Genomic DNA, 16,782 nt, shown 5'->3' with positions numbered 1-16,782 from the left:
CCTCACATGTTGCAGTGCTCCCAGTGGTCAAAATGGATTTTCTACAGCCTCTCGAGGTGCATCTGGGCACACACGCGTGCACACACACACACACACACGTGCTCACACAAAGATCCACACACATACATGTATGCACATGGATTTTCTACAGCCTCTCGAGGTGCATCTGGGCACGCGCGCGTGCACACACACACACGTGCTCACACAGGGGTCCACATGTATGCATACACACACAAACGACTTCTTGGTATCAGGCTAATCATCTTTTAATCACAGGGCAGCTTTCCTGTCCCCACTTAGGGCCAAGGCTGAACTTGAGTGTGGCTGAGGAGGTCCCTCCTCCAGGTGGCTTGGATGGGGTTAAATGAGGCAAGTCTAGGGGAGCTGGGGGAGGTGGCAGAAAGCCCCTTTCCACTCCCTCTGCCACCTTTCTTCCTCCTCCAACAGACTCCTCAGTGAGGCCACCAAGGCCCCTCCCTCCACCTGTGATGGCCCATACCTGACTGAGACAGGGGTGTGCACAGGACAGGAGGTTTCCATGGCACCAGTGATCATGGGAGCAGCTTTTAAATAGCCCTGGTTTACACAGAATAAGGTGAAAAGGCTCTGACATCAGCCTGAGACAATAATTTCACCAAAAGCCTGATTCAGGGGCTTAGTCTGCTGCAGTTTTATCAATGGGCTTCCCCCAAATCAACACACGACTGCAGCATGATTGAAAGGAATGCCTCAGCAGGCAGACTGATTAGACTTGCACAGCACCTGCCTCCTGAGGGAGCTTCCCTAGGCAGGATGGAGAGCCCAGCGCCGCCACTTAATGAGTCCCTCCTCTTGGTGCTCCAGGATGCATCCTGCCTCCTTCACAATGACGAGCTGGAATCAGGCGATGCAATTTCCAATTGCAATTCAAGGAGAAATGGAAGGAGACTTCCAAAAAGCACAGGATCATGGGAGTTGGGCTCTGTTCAGACTGTGGGAAGCACGGTCCTGCCTCTGCTATAGGGGCTAGAAAGGATTTCTCAGCCGTCTGTGAGAAAGGCTAGAGTGAAACTGCCCCTAGCTCCCGAAAGATGCCATCTCCACCAGCCAAGAGCACACCCAGCAGAGCAGAGAGCTGAGGTCCTCTAATCCTGAGCTCCCAGGTTAAAGACTAGATTTCTCTTCCTTTTGCAGTTACCAGAGTGCGGCCTCCCATCAGGTTGACCAAACATTAGCTACAAAGCCAAGTGCACAGGTGAATGAGACAGAACAGTGTAAGAAATGGAGTGGCCATGTATTCTAGATGTTTCTTTTATGATACCCTCTTCTAGAGGTGCTCTTCCATCCCTCCCATGCAATAAGGTCCATGCCTCCAGACAGAGGTAGCCACTGAGTACTTTGCAGGAAGAGGGTTTCTCTTAAATACTTCTTTTGAAGGGGTGAGGGCATAAAAGCTCCTTCATTTCTTAAATTTTAATTTGCCTATGAATTGTCTGTGGGGTCTTGTTAAAATGCAAATTTTAACCTTACCTGTAACCGGGGTGGCTCAAAGGGTCACAGGTTCAATTTCTGGTCAGGGCACATACCAGGTTGTAGGTTCCATCCCCAGTCAGGGAGCGTACTGGAAGCAATGGATCAATATTTCTCTCTCACCTCTTTCTCTCTCTCTCTTTCTCTCTCTCAAATCAATAAAAGCATATCCTCAGGTGAAGATAAAAAATATGCAAATTCTGATTCAGAAGGTTGGGGCTAGGCCTATGGTTCTGCATTCCTAACAAACTTCCATGTGATGCCATTAATGCTGGGCCACAGACCATACTCTTATTAACAAGGGTTTAAAGCACAAAAAGTGACCAGGAGAAAGAACAAAGAAGAAGGAAAGGGAAAAAGAGAAAGAAGGAAGGAAGGAAGGAAGGAAGGAAGGAAGGAAGAGTGAAAGAAAGAAAAAGAAAGGAAGAAAGAAAAACCAGTGCATGTCGGCAAATCCAATTCTCAACTCCACATCCTACTATGGGCATCTCAGAGCCAGCCCTAAACTCAGACAAAATAAGAGTCTGCTCATAGGGTAAGTCCCTACCCTGAGGGGAAAAAAGAAAAAAAGATACATTACCTTTTCCCAGCCAACCTGACTCATCCACTTTGCACTAAGACACTCACCCACCCTTTGCACTAGAAGCTCCCATGAAAGAAACAAAACTAAGGGTATGACATTTTGACCCATTAGCAACTTAAGGGACACATGGTATATTCCTTAATAGGGTCTGGAAAAATAGTATAAGTAGGAGCCCTGACTTGAATTCAGACCTGGATGCTAGTCCCAGCTCTGCCTGGAATCTTGCACAAGTCCCTGTCATTTACTCACTTCCTATTTAGTAAACATTGACTATGTGCTGGGCCCCGAGTCTGCCAGTCAAGAGCCTGAGAAGCTTCGGAGGCTGGGAGAAATGACCTGGTTTGTGTGACTGGGCCAGGGTGATGAAACGAAAGGCCACCTTTACAGCCCTCTCCTTTTCCCAGTCTAATGCATCTCTCTTTCCAACTCTGTTTCGAGGAGCAAAGTACCAGTTATTTTTAAGAAACAAAAATAATCTGTCCTATTAAGGGAGAGATATTTTAAAACCACTGAATGAATTTTTCCTTCCCTGCTTTTATTGATACATCTCCTCTCCTTCCAGTTCTAAAATAAGCGCCCTGTCTGCCCATACACTAATCCAAAGGCAACACACTGCAGATGGCGGGGGCCTGGGCGAGCCAGGCAGAGGTCGCTTGGAAAGCACCAGTCCTGGAGCACACAACAGGCAGCCTGGCCAGCTTGGCCTCGCCCGTGGCTGGCTTCCTCCGAATCCAGGTGACGAGCCGGTCTTCAAAACAGCCGTGGAATGTGGCGAGAGTTGGCTTTTGCAAAAGACACATTTCTGACCAGATTCCAGTTCTTTGGAATGGAAAACCAGCAGCTTCCTGTTACAAAATGTACCAACAGTTCATGCGGAATACACAAGTGTGGGCAATTCATATACTTTGAATCTAAATGTGGCTAAAAATATAATGAAGCTGGCATATTTTTAGCCAGGTAAACATTTTTAGGGACTAGGTCAAATTTATATTGGTCTTTGCTCTGGGACTCAGAGAAGAAATGATTCCAAATGAGTGAGAAGCAGGAACCAAAGGAGAAAGCACACAGTCCACCAGGCAGTTGGGAGTCCCTGATTCCTGGTGACCATCTCCAGCATGGGGGTCCTCTCTCAGTAGAGAGGCAGCACCTCACACAGGACAGAGCCCAGGCTGCTGTGGGAGGCAAGTCTCAGCTGGGTTTTAGTACCTCTCAGGTGGAAGAACCTTAAACAAGATTTCCTCTGTGCCCTCAGTTGTCTCTCTCTCTCCTCCCCACCCTCAACTAGATCAGGGTTCAATTAGAAGCAGCACAGAGGGCGGACCACACAGTGGGCAAGGAGGCAGGCTCTGCCCGAGTGTCAGGCCTGGCTCCTACACTTACAGGTGGGTGACCTTAGACAAGCTGTTATGCTCTTTATGCCTTGCTTTACCTGTAAAATGGAGACCATAACAAACATGCCTACCTCAAAGGTTACTGCTTTTGTGATCACGAGATGGGAAAATCCATATAAAGTGCTTAAAAGAGTACTCAGCGCATAATAAGTGCTCAGTAAGTAATGGTGATTGTATCTATCCCACGCCAGGCACACTTATACACACTAATTGCTTTAATCCACATGACCCAATGAAATGCTATACTCTCCCTGGGGAAACTGAGGCTTGGCAGGGCTGACTTATCCAAGCTGCAGCCCAACAACTCTTTATGGAGTGCCTACTGTGTGCCAGGCCCTACACTAGCACTGGGGAAGTTAGCAAATGAATGAGGAGGTAGGAGTTTAATCTGGGTCTCCCTGACTTCCTGAGTGCAGGGTGTCTAAGAGGCTGGGCAGAAAAAGCATGAACATGAAATCAAAGAGTTCCAGTACTGACCATGCGGTCTTGGTCACGTTTCCGACCTTCTTGGGGCCTCATATCTAAAATGGATGGAATGCCACCAGTCTCATCACCTTGTTGTGAGGCTTAAATGAGACATATGTGCAAAGTGTCTGGCCCATGGGAGGTATTCCATGGTGATCTGTTGTCACAATTATACCAGCCACAAAGAGGTTCTGGTTTTCTGACTCATTGAGCCAAATGTAAAAGCTGTCCAATAAGAAGGAATCAAGGATACTTAACTACTTGGTAGAAGGAAGAGAAAAAGAACATAGCTCAAGGCTGCTTCCAATTCTTCAAACCATCAGGGCCGTCAGAGCAGAACATCTGATCCCCATGAGTGAGCTGGAAAGGACACTGGGCCAGGAGTCTGGAGGCCTGGGTTCCAGTTTTTGCTCTGCCTTCCGAGCTGAGTGACAGTGGGCAAGTCGTGCCCCTCCCTGGGCCATGTTTTCCCCATCCGTACAAAGAACCTGTGGGAATAGATGGCCTCCGAGGTCTACACTGGCTCAGATGCCCCAAGTCTTTGAGGCATAGATCATATAGACGTCCCAAGTAAGCCTGGTTATTCTAAATCTAGTTTTGTCACCTAAATGGCACTTTTCTCTCCAGGGCTTGCCTTTCTCCGTCAGGAGACAATTAACAAGCAAAGTTAGCACACCGGAAGGTCTGACAGCTCTGGGACACTTGCAGCCCACACATTTTGACATAAACATGCGTCACTCGCAGGTCTGAAAAGCATCAAAGCAAACCAGCGTGAAACGGGGCCTGTCTGCAGAGCTGTAGCCCAGCAGCCTGTGGCAAGACAGGAAAGAGGTCCTGCCAGCTATTCCGCACATGGATCCCGCCAGGCCCAGCAGCACAGGGGTGACCTGGGGGACAGCAGCCACAGCAGTGAAAGAAGGAGATCGTGCCAGATTGCAGCAGACTGGGGCTCCTCATTCTATCAACGCGGAGCCTCTGGACACAGGCTGGGGCAGGCACAGGAGGCCCCGACCAGAAGGAACAGGGAGAGGCCAAGCCCAGGAAACGGGGAGCAGGCTCCCAGGAGAAGAGCCTTGGGAGGCTTGATAGTCTTCAGCAGCATCTCTGTATAGGACTTGGGCCTCTTCCAATAACTGGCAGAAGAAGGTGGCGGTTAGGAGCATAGATTTTAGAATCAGGAACACCCAGGTTCAAATCCTGCCACTGTCCATACCAGCTGTGTGACCTGAACAAGTTCCATGACCTCTTTCAGGCTAGCCCTCACTGATTCTTCATTTTCTCCTTACTGGTAAAATAGGGTCAATATCGGCTCAGAAAGTTCGTGTAAGGATTACATGAGATTAAGTATGGAAATAGCACAGAAGTGGTTGCTGTGTTCATTATTCCTAGAGGGCTTGCCCCATCTGAGGACTCTCTAACGACCCCCCCCCCACCTTTCTGTAACGAACTAAAATCTTTCAGAACCCTTCTCAGGTGCCCCTTCCAAAGTTGGGGGGCACCAAAGCCCACCAAAGTCCATGGTGTTCTCTCCCCCTCCCAGTCTGCAGTACTGCCATTATCACACCCTGACAGATCTTCCACTGAGCAGCCAGTTTGGACGTTGTAAACATCCTTGTGTAAAGGAATCTGCCCATTGCCTCCACCCAGCCAGAGCAGGCGAGTTTCCCTAAGACCCACCATTGGGGAGCTTTGATGCTGACCTCAGCCAGTGTTCAGGCTGCCCATTCTGTGTCTCCTATGCTTGGCCACCCACCCTCACTTCTCAGTTCACACCCCAAGTGGGAGTTCTGCAGGATCCATATGGCTGAGCCACAGCTTTATGAACACAGCTGGTGCTCACTATCCACATATTCCTGTTTCTCAATTCTTCCTTTTATTTTCCCACTCCCATTCTTCTTTTCTCCTGCAAATATTAACTAAGAATCCACTTGGACCAGGAGGGATCAGAAGAGACACATCCTTGACCTCATGGAAGCCATGGTCTGGCTAAATAAGTATTCACAGTCCAAGCTGTTGGGGCTACAGAGAGGGCTATGGGGGCAACTGACACTACACATAGACCACCAGTGGTAGCAGAAGGCTTCCTGGAGGAGGTGACACTAAGCCTCAACTTGAGTGGTAAAGGATAGGAAGGATTTATCCAGGCAAAGGAAACCTAATTAGTAGGAGGAGAAAGAGGGGTAATGCAGAAAAAAGAACTTGCCTCCACTCATACTCCTTACCCCCTCAATGCCTAGACTGGTAGGACTCAACCAGGGGTTTTAATATATTCTTCAATTTTTAAAAATGTCTTATGTATTTTCAACTTTGGAACTTCCGTAGAATTTACAAGAGATTACCAAGTCAAACTGGATATTATGATTTCCATAAAATATCAGCAACCATTCTCGTGAAAGAACAAGGAATTAAGCCAAGATTCTCACACTACACCAGGAAGGAAATAAGGAATCCTGACCCTAAACCTAGTGGAATGAACTTGGCCAGGCTATTAATTGTAAATAAGTGCATAAGCGCTCGCACAAACACACACACACACACACACACACACACACACACACACACACACACACACATTCCTATTGGATTTACGTTCTCATGGGTACACAGTGGATGTTAAGGGGAATGCTAATTTAAAACTCCGGTTTTGTTTTCCAACATTTTATTGTGAAAAACTCCACACACAGAAAAGTTGAAAGAATTGTACATATTAACATTTTACAACATTTGCTTGCTCCTTTCTGCAGATACACTTGCTTTTCCTTTTCCTGAACCATTTGAGAGTTAGTTGCTGACATCAAGACAATTCACCTCTAAGTATTTCAGCATGTGTCTCCCTGGCAAAAGGACGTTTTCTTACCTAACCCCAGTACCACTAAGATCAATGGAATAATACCATCTAATATACAATCTACGTTCAAATATCTCCACTTGTCTCCAAAATGGCCTTCCTAGCACTTATGGTTTTCCTCATCCAGGAACCCAGTCAAGGAGTTCTCATTGGGTTTGGTTATTAAGGTCTTTGGCCTCAGTTCCTGGAATGGTCTGTTACCTGCCTTTTAAAATTTTTTATCTCTCATGACACTAATAGTTTTGAAGATCTGTTGTATTAAGGAGTGACCCATAATCTGAATTTATCTGATTGCTTCCTCTTGCCAACAAATGATTTTGATCCAATTCCCTATTTTTCCCTTCCTCTGTCTAAAACCAGCCCTGCCAATTACACTCAGTGATAACACTTAGTGAAACTTGAGGCCTCAGAAAACTTGGAGTTTCACACATCCCAGATTGGGTTAACTGATATTATTAAGCAGCTAGCATTTTTTTAATACTGAAAGAATATTTTCAATATTCCCAAATTCTGGGGCACAGAGGAGGAGCCAAGTGGCATATGGATCCAACCAATGGAAATTTTACAGCCATTTACTTTGATTCAGTATTAATAATATCTTTTCAAATATTTTCATCAAAGTGCTATCACACTTGCTATTTAAGAACCTTGACTTTGGGGTCAAACAAATATGAATTCAATACCAGGTTCGGCCACTTTGCTAGCTCTGCTAGATGGAAAAGTAGCCAAAACTCTCTCAGCCTTGGTTTCCTTAGGGTGTGAGATGCTTAACCAGTGTCTCGTTCATACTAACTGCCTCTATTAAGCTTCACAATAACTCTTCAAAAGAGGCAGAGTAGGTTTTATCCTGTCTCTTTTATAGATGAGGTAACTGAAGCTCAAAAGACAATGTAACTTCTTGAAGGTTACACAGCAAAGTGTCAAAAGAGACAACTAGAGCCCTAGCCAGTTTCGCTCAGTGGGTAGAACGTCGGCCCAGAGACTGAAGGGTCTTAGGTTCGATTGCAGTCAAGGGCACATACTTTAGTTGCAGGGCATGTACTTCAGTTCCCCGGCCCAGGTCTGGGTGCGTGCAGGAGGCAACCAATCGATGTCTCTCCCTCTCCTTTCCACTCTCTAAAAATCAATGGAAAAATCATCTCAAGTGAGGATTAACAAAACGAGAGAGAGAGAGAGAGAGAGAGAGAGAGAGACTAGAATCAAAGTCATGCAGGAGGCAACCAATCGATGTCTCTCCCTCTCCTTTCCACTCTCTAAAAATCAATGGAAAAATCATCTCAAGTGAGGATTAACAAAACGAGAGAGAGAGAGAGAGAGAGAGAGAGAGAGAGAGAGAGAAAGAGACTAGAATCAAAGTTACTGACTTCCAGAGCTGTCACTTCTATTTCTTTTCAGGAAGTAGCATCTACCTCATGGGATGTTGTGAGGATTAAATGAAATTATACATTTCTGTTGGTATGCCTTATGCTTATGCTGAGACTGAGGTTATGTTCAGTGTCAGTGACCATTATGATCATTATTTTTATTGTGTCATATTGCCATGAGTAACTGATTTTGTTCAAAGGCCCCCAAAGATCTCTGGAAGGTAGGCTCATAATTATTTTGACCAAACCCTCATTTCTATCTTCTGTCTCACCAAGACGAAGGGGTTGGAACAACCTAAAATTCCCTAAAGGTATTAAGGTTTCACTTGGAAGGGGAGACAGTATATTCGGAGGCAGTGGGGCCATTGTTTGCAAAAACAAGAGAGGGTCTGTTTTCCTTGGGAAAGGAAGCACTAAACCATGAGTCATTCTTTAGGTTCTGAGTGGGAGACATAGGGTTCCTGCAAAAACGTATGTGTCACCACAATTGTCTTATGTGGATTGAAGCACAAAGCCTGACCCAGTTTTGTTCTCAATATCACATGGCCCATTCTGCCCAAGACATTCTAGAAACACAATGTCCATCTCCTTAAACAATGTGGCCGAGTCACCATTGAAAAAGAAAAGACAGAGTTGCCATTGAAATGGACCCGATGGCTATTGGTAAAATCACCGGGCAGCTGGCCAGGCCTTAGGGCACCTTAATAACCAAACTGACCACAAGGTCTAGCTCCCACCACAATCAGGCCAGGCATGAAAAAAGAGGGCTTCCCTTCTGCCCTCAGAAAAATAAGGAACTATTCAACAGTCCAGTCAGTGGGACTGTTCCACGCTTGGTCTTGGGCAGGGTCATTGGTGTGATCACCTCCACTGTGCCAGCTCAGACTGGGTGTACACAGGAGCCTTCCCATACATTTGGTTTGCAGCAGATCCCTCAATATGGTTAGTGCTGTAGAGATGGCATTTCTGGGACCAAAATGTAGAGGTTGCAATTCACAACTCTGGATATGACTCCATTGGAGGAGATTGCCCTTAATTTACTCTCACTCCCCACTCATCTAACCAAAGCCCTGCTATGCTCTCTGCTTTCACAGTGCAATCCATATGTCCTTTTATGTAATCAACCGTGCACTTGGGAGGCAGAGAAGTAGGGTGGAAAGAATATGAACTTGGAATGAGGAATAGTTTCCAAACTTGGCAGTGACCTTGGGTAACAGAAATAGGCAATACCTATTCCATGCCTAGTACATGGCAGGCATGGTGCTCAGCAGCCTACTTGTATTATCTCACAGAACCCTCATAGCCAATCGATGAGCATCAATATTTCCGCTTTATAGGTGAAGACACTGACATTCAGGTGTTAAATATCTTGCCCAAAGCTTGGCTTCCTCATCTAAAATCCATAGACTGCTTTACATTTTACCTAGTTTCTGTGTCTCAAATTGAATTATATAAACACCACAGATTACCAAGCACATAGCAGATGCTCCACAAAGGTTCCCTTCCCTGCTGTTGAGGCTGATTCTAAGAAATAAGAAATCTCTAACCTTAAGCCAAAATCTCAGTGGGTGGTTTGACTTTTTCAAGACTGGCTTCAGGAGCGTCACCCAGGCCTAATTAAAACACTTCTCTCAAGGCTATGTCTCTTATGTCTTATAAGTAAATGAAATGGGACACCAATATTTGGTGCTTCCATCTTGGTCACCGAGAAAAAGAGTGTGAGAAGTGGGAAGCAAATCTAACTCTTCTGAGAGTTGGAAATCGGGCTATAATTCCTCCAGCCTGGTCTTTGATGTGTGTGTGCTTACATGTGCTTATTACTTTAAGCTGTTCCATGTGTATATATTTGTATATGTGTGTGTATGTGTGTATATGTGTGTATACACACATATCCAGAAGTAGATATAAAATGGTACACTAAATATATATAAAATGGTACACTAAATAAGCCACCAGTTCCACCCTTAAAGTGTCTTCAGAAAATTAACCCAGGGAATAAGCAATAATATGTGAACTATAAACATTCTTGCATGTTGGCAGATAACCATGCTACACATTCCCCTCCAAGAACTGAGAAAGAGAAGAAAGGGAATAACACAATAGCAAAAAAATGCACTAATCAAATCCATAATCAACTTTGATGATGGAGCACGGATTCTAATCAAAACACAATGGGGTAAAGTTGCAACAGGTTGTAAGCTTGGAGCTGAGTGCTCTTCCCAGGGGCCTTGCCTGTACTTTCTTTTTAAACATCTAAGACACCCACAGAGGATTTCAATCACTTCTAATTACTTTTTTAAAGAAATGCGTTGCAAGTTGAGCACCAGGCTCCTAAAAACAGGAAATATCAAAGTATTATACATATAATATATTTTCCCCCTGCAACTGCTTCTTAAAAATAGGCTAACCTCTCCTCAAAAACCTCATGAGCATTCCTTATCTGAAGGTTGGCCGGACAGGGTTTCTGAACCAACACAGAGCCAATCTCTAAAACAATTCTTTGTAAATGGTCATAATTTATACACCATGTTAAAGAGCAAATGCTATAAAATGTTCATTCTTGGGGGAAGGCCCAGGTATCCCAGCACCAGGAAGGGAACTTGGGAGGATGTGCTGCTGCAGAGCACAGTTACCTCCCCGCACTGAGGGTCAAGACCCAGCTGCCGGTTGTGGGAGAGATTCAAGGTGAGGGACTTGGGCAGTTGACAGTGGCGTTGCACCTTGGAGCTATTTTCTGGTTTGCTGGGCTATGTTAGGTCTTTTCACACTTGATGGAGATGGAGAGCAGGCTTAGGGGAAAATGGGCTGTCACTGGCTGAGGTGAGTTGCTGAATAATAAAAGAAGCCGTGAGAATGGCCTCCTTTCCCCTATAACTACCATGTTGAATATTCTGAACCCCAAGCTAATAATCATAATCACTATCATTTCCCAAGGGTCTGTTATGAACTGGGTATTTTATGGACACCATCTCCCCAGTTTCTCATAACCGTCTTGTATGCTCAGAATTACTATCCACCAGGAAGCCAGCATGCAAATCCAATTTTTCAGCTGTGAGAAGACTTTATTCTTTCCTCATCACCTCTTAAAAAAAAGATAATTAGGCCTGGTCGGTGTGGTTAAATGGTTGAACATGAACCTATGAACCAGGAGGTTGGGGTTTGATTCCAGGTCAGGGTACATGCCTGATTATGGACTTGATCCCCCGTGTGGGTTATGCAGGAGGCAGACAATTAATGATTCTCTCTCATCATTGATGTTTCTATCTCTCTCTCCCTCTCCCTTCATCTCTGAAATCAATAAAAATGTATTTTTTTAAAAAAAGAAGATACTAGATACGGAGCAATTACCTACTGCGTGAAGGTGCAGCTTCCCTGTGGTGACATCAACTCCTGCTCTGCACCACTGTGTGGCCCTGCTCCTCATCCTTCCCTGTCATGCCCACCTCACCTCACCCCTTCCCCACCCAGCCATCCCATTCCTGCCTATCACTGTAGCCCAGCCACCTCCTGCCTCCTCCAAGAGGCGCTCTGGACTTCTCCAGCCATCAGGGTCCTTCTCTTCCTTTGAAGCCCAAACTTACCTCTCAGCCCTGTCTGTGATTTGTCCTGTTGCCCTTGGTACATCAGTTATGCCTCCCAATTAGACTATAAAACCCCCAAGGCCCAGCCATGTTTTATTTACCCTGTTTATCTGCTGAACAGCTGAAGGAGGCAGCTATAGAGAGTGGAAAGACCACTGGCCTTGAAGCCAGAACAACCTGAGCTGGAATCCCTGCTGTACCACACTGGGGCAGGATGACCCTAAGCAAGTGACTCCACCTCACTGAGTCTCACTTACTCTTCTTTCCCAATGGTTAGAGCAGTGGTCTTATAAATCAGGGCCTGAAAGAAATCAGAAAGTCTCTGTGGTTATCTCTGTGTAGCATCATGGTTAAGGGCATGGAGTCACAGTCAGACTGTCAAAGTCCTAATACAACTTCTGCTACTCACAGGGTCTTTAACCCAGACTTTGCCTCAGTTTCCTCATGAGTAAAATCCTATCTAAAAAAGGTGGAATATGCAAATTGACTGTCATTTCACGACAAAGATGGCTGTGTCCACAGCCAATAAGGAGGGAATATGCAAATTGATGCAACAAAGATGGCGGCAGCTGGGCAGGGACACTTGCGTCGTCTCCATGGCGACGACACAGGCATTCCGCCTTGTCCAGGCTGCTCCAGGCCTCTGGGCAGCGCACACATGCAGGCACAGAGCAGTCAGGGCGGGTGGGACACTTGCTATGGGGGGGTGGGGTGGAGGGAGCTACAAGAGGGCAGCAGGGCCGGACCAAAGGCGGAAGGCGGCGGCCAGAGCCAAGGCCCGGGTACCGGGTGCCAGAGGGAAGCTGGTGCGGTAACCAGGAGAAGGAAGGCCTATTCTTGCACGAATATTCATGCATCAGGCCTCTAGTAAGAGTAATAACACTATCTCATTGGATTGTTATAAGAATCAAATGAGGTATTTTATGTAATACCTCTAGAAAAATTCCTGACACATAGGCAATGCTATGTAATGATTTGCCATTATTATATTACTAGAGGCCTGGTGCACAAAATTCATGCAGGGGAGGGAGGGGAGTCCCTCAGCCTGGCCTGAGCCCTCTCGCAATCTGGGACCCCTTGGGGGGGTGTCTGACTGCCAGTTGGACATCCCTCTTGCAATCTGGGAATGCTGGCTCCTAACCACTCGCCTGCCTGCCTGCCTGCCTCATCACCCCTAACCACTCGCCTGCCTGCCTCATCACCCCTAACTGCTCACCTGCCTGACTGATCGCCCCTAACAACCTCTGCCTCAGCCTCCGCCACCACAGCTTTGTCCGTAATGATGTCCGGAAGGTCGTTCAGCTGTCCGGTCTAATTAGCATATTACGCTTTTATTATTACAGATTATTGTTATAGGAAATTATTGTTATAGAAAAGGCCATATCTGCTTTAAATGTTACTGTAAGGATGAAATGAAATCATATGTAAAGAGCCTGGCACATCAGGCCCTCAACAAGTGGTTCTGCCTATTGTACTAGGCAGGTGATTGATACTCTGAAAATCCTTGTGAACCAATTGATACCTTCTCATGGGCTTAAGGAAATAAGCTATGCCCACATGCCCTATCTCTTAAATAGCTAATTTTATTGTGTTCCTTATTTGCCAGACACTGGGCTAAACACTTCACATATGTTATTTTTCTTAATTCTCACCATTTGTGTGGTTGTTTATGCCCATTTTTACAGATGGGAACACTGAGGGAAGCCCAGATAGGTTAATCGACTAGGTCACCAGCTATTATTACATGGTAGAGATAGGAAACCATGGATATCTACCTGTCTTTAAAATCTGTGCTATTGACCACTGCACAAACCAGCCTCTGCCCCAGATCCCCTAAATAAAATGGGACTCAGTGGCCCCAAGATATCATTTAACTTATCATTTTATGAGTATCTTCCAGTGATAACTATTGCACTGGGGACTACCAGATGTCAAGCCAGACGCAGCCCTTTAGCCATAATGGAGAGGCTTTCCCACATGGTGAACAGGCACCGTGTCAGGCAGACTGGGCGGTAGCTGGGTCCAAAGAAGGGAAAATCCCTTCTGCCAAGGTCACTTTGATGCCAGGGTGGTGCAGTGAGAACCAGGGTCTTCCACTTGCCACAGAGAAGAGCCCCCAGGAATCCCAGACACACAAGGAAAGGGCAGGCTGGTAAAACCAGGATAGCCTACCGGGAAGTGGCCAATGTCCTCAGCAGTCCATCTAAACCTTCCTCATGGTCAGTGAACAAGATCCCACCGAGGGAAGGCAAGGGGTAATGGGGCATTCTGGGAACCGTGCACCAAAGGTGGGAGAAGGAAGCAAAGCCTTGAGGGATGAGACCATGCCAGCTGCAGAACCTTTTTTCAGGAAAGAGGGTGATGAATCACCTTTCCAGAGCCTTCCCAGTGCAAGTCCTCCAACAATGTTCAACAAAGGGTCAAATGGGTGAAGCAGCACAGCTGCCTGGGTGTGAACAATCAACCCCAGCATCTACTTTCCCTCTCATTCCTCAGGTCCCATCATCAGGCTGTATGTGTCACATCCCAGAGTTACTGCTCTGGCCTCCCACATACAGCCCTCTACACATCACAAGCCCCACCTCCAAGGATGAAGGCGGGGGTGAGGGGGGGGGACTCTGACAGAACGTGCCCGTGAGTTCATTCCCATTTCAGAGCTCGCTGGACAAATCTCGTGGCCAACAACAGAAAAACAGAGCAGAACACAAAACCTGAGCAGAGACAGGCCCGAGGAGCTCTGGGGGAAATCTTGCCTTCCTCCCACACGCCATCACTCAAACCTGTCAGCTTCCAAAAACGTTTAGCAAGTGCAGCAGCAAGGGTCATGCTTATCAGCCTGGTGTGGGAGCTTAATCTGCTTTGAGGGCCTTCTCCAGCCCAGAGCTCCAAAAGTCTGCTTACAATTAGCTTCCAGCTCCAGTTCCTCCATCAGAAAGGCTAGGAATGTGTTGAGTTCTAGCCTCTGATCAGAGAAAGCTCAGGAGAAGGTGGAGACAGTGTCAGCAGAGACTTGAGTGCCAATAAGGTCAGCTGGTCTGTTGCCACTTCCCCGACACCAGCCCCACACTGCCTCCCCCTCTGGCTTCCTGTCTCTCCTGACCAGGACAGTCATATCCGTCAAGTAGGCCTGTCCCCAAAAGTCCCTGATGACTGACTGCCAAGAAAATACAGCGTGCCCCTGCTCCCTCCTACCAGAAGAGGGAAGAAAAAACAGCAGGGAGGGCTGGAGGCCAAGAGAACCGGATTGGCCCCTGCTGATTTCCTTAAAAGAGATTGAATGGCCAGGGCCTGTCACCCAGCCGAATTGGGTGATGTGAGCTCAGTCTGGAAAGGTAGAAGTCATCACTTCTCCTCAAGCCACCTCTCACCCCCACCCCCAGTTACCGGGGCTACCAGCACCAGGATCAAGTACCCAGGAAGGAGGGGCTTAGCTTTGGGCCGCCATTCTGAGCAGCCACCCCCACCTCCACTGCCACAGCCAGCCAAGATGCTAGGAGTCTCCAGCTGGCTGCCTCAGCCCGGGCACCGGCCACTCCCACTGCAGTCCCAGCACCAAGCCCGGACTCCTGTCAGTCCAAAAGATGCAGCAGGGGGGTCATCTTCAAGACCAGGGAACAGGTTCACTGCCACACTCAGACTCTGCAACTAGGGGGCCATGGAGCCCAACCAGGCCTCTGGTCATTCCTTGTCAGTGATAGAAATCTCTACAAAACTGACAGACAGAGAGACGATGCCGCTTTTGGGGGCCAAGCCCTCAACATGCAGGACCTGACATTTCCAGGGCTGCATACGTTTTTTTGAAGAACACCTGGCCGCCCCCCTCCGCCCCCCCGCAAAGGAAACCTCAGGCGGGCCCACCTGGTCTGGTATAGATCCTTAAGGCAAACCCGGGCCACACCCACCAGCCAGCCCACTCTTCTCGCGCATCCCCCAACATGCCGCATCCCCCAACCTGCCGGCCTCAATGGAATGGTTCCCTTCTCCGCCCACAGAGTAGCCCTTTCCCCCAACATTGCCCCGGCACACAACCTCTCACCTGGGTATCAAACCCGTTCTCCACCGAGCCGCTCTTCCGCAGCGGCAGCCCCTCCCCCGCCGGCTCCTGTAGCCCGTGCGCTTTCAGCGGGATCTGGCTGGGAAAGACGGTCTTGCTCACCTCCACCTTGCTTCCCAACTTGAGGTAGCAGGGCTGGGGGCCGGCCCGGGCCGGGGGCACGTGCAGAATGGGCGCGGCGCTGTGCACGGGTTTGGGCAGTCCCGACTTCATTTTGGAGGCGACCAGAATGGCCGGCATCTTCTCCCGGGGCTTCGGTTTTCCCAGCACGTCCCTGGCAGCGGCAGCGGAGGCAACCGCTAAAGGCAGCGCGGGCAGCAGAGCAGGCGCCGGGCTCGGCCCGCGAGGCGCCCACCACCAGTGGAGAAGGAAAAAAAAAAAAAAAGCCGAGGTCAGGGAGCTCGGAGCAACCCGGCGAGCGCACCTTCGGGGTGCGGGAATGCTGCAGAGGATGGGTCGAGGCGCTCAACTGGTCCTGCTGGATGGATGCTGGATGGATGCTGTAGTCGGGTCTTAACGCCCCTTCGGGGTGGCCTATTCAAGAGCTCTGGGAGGTCAGGGACTGTTGCCTCTTGCGATTCTTCTCCTGGGAACCCGAGGCTTGGAATCCCATATTAATTTGTCACTGCATCTCCGAAGTGAGGAGGCCCCTTTGGAAGAGAAGCAGCGGGCACGCACGCCTCCGTTCCGGGAGGCTGCGGGTGTGAGCGGCGAGGGAAGGCGCGAACCGCGGAGGAAGGAGAGGGAGGGCGCACGGAGCTCAAGGAGTCTCAAGACCACCGAGAGGAAGCTGCCTCCCTGATGGCGAGCACCGCAGTGTCCCCCGCGACGCAGAGGCGCGGCGAGAGCCCCCGAAAGGTCTCTCTAGGCGTGACAGTCACCACTGCCCCGAAGCCCCCCGGACAGATGGCACCTGAACGCCTGCGGGTCTGCACATGCTCCGTGAGCTATAGTGCAGCAAGACTATGGCCGTGGGGCGCGGGCAGC

General features: G+C 48.2%; 1 protein-coding gene across 3 annotated transcripts in view; it reads right to left on the bottom strand.

Moving 5' to 3' along the window:
• Positions 1-16,774, bottom strand: part of NAV2 (neuron navigator 2) — a 365,341-nt gene extending 348,567 nt beyond the window's left edge. For all 3 annotated transcript variants that reach the window (XM_005869395.2, XM_005869393.2, XM_005869394.2), the window contains exon 1: positions 15,778-16,774. In XM_005869395.2, coding sequence (XP_005869457.1) covers positions 15,778-16,035 — 258 coding nt within the window. In that variant the 5' untranslated portion in view covers positions 16,036-16,774. The remainder of the gene's footprint in view (positions 1-15,777) is intronic.
• Between the last annotated feature and the right edge of the window lie 8 nt (positions 16,775-16,782).

This window comes from Myotis brandtii, unplaced genomic scaffold, assembly GCF_000412655.1.
Source record: "Myotis brandtii unplaced genomic scaffold, ASM41265v1 scaffold293, whole genome shotgun sequence".
Classification (NCBI taxonomy): domain Eukaryota; kingdom Metazoa; phylum Chordata; class Mammalia; order Chiroptera; family Vespertilionidae; genus Myotis; species Myotis brandtii.
Note: the sequence above shows the minus strand (reverse complement) of the source record. Positions and strands in the feature narration are given on the sequence as shown.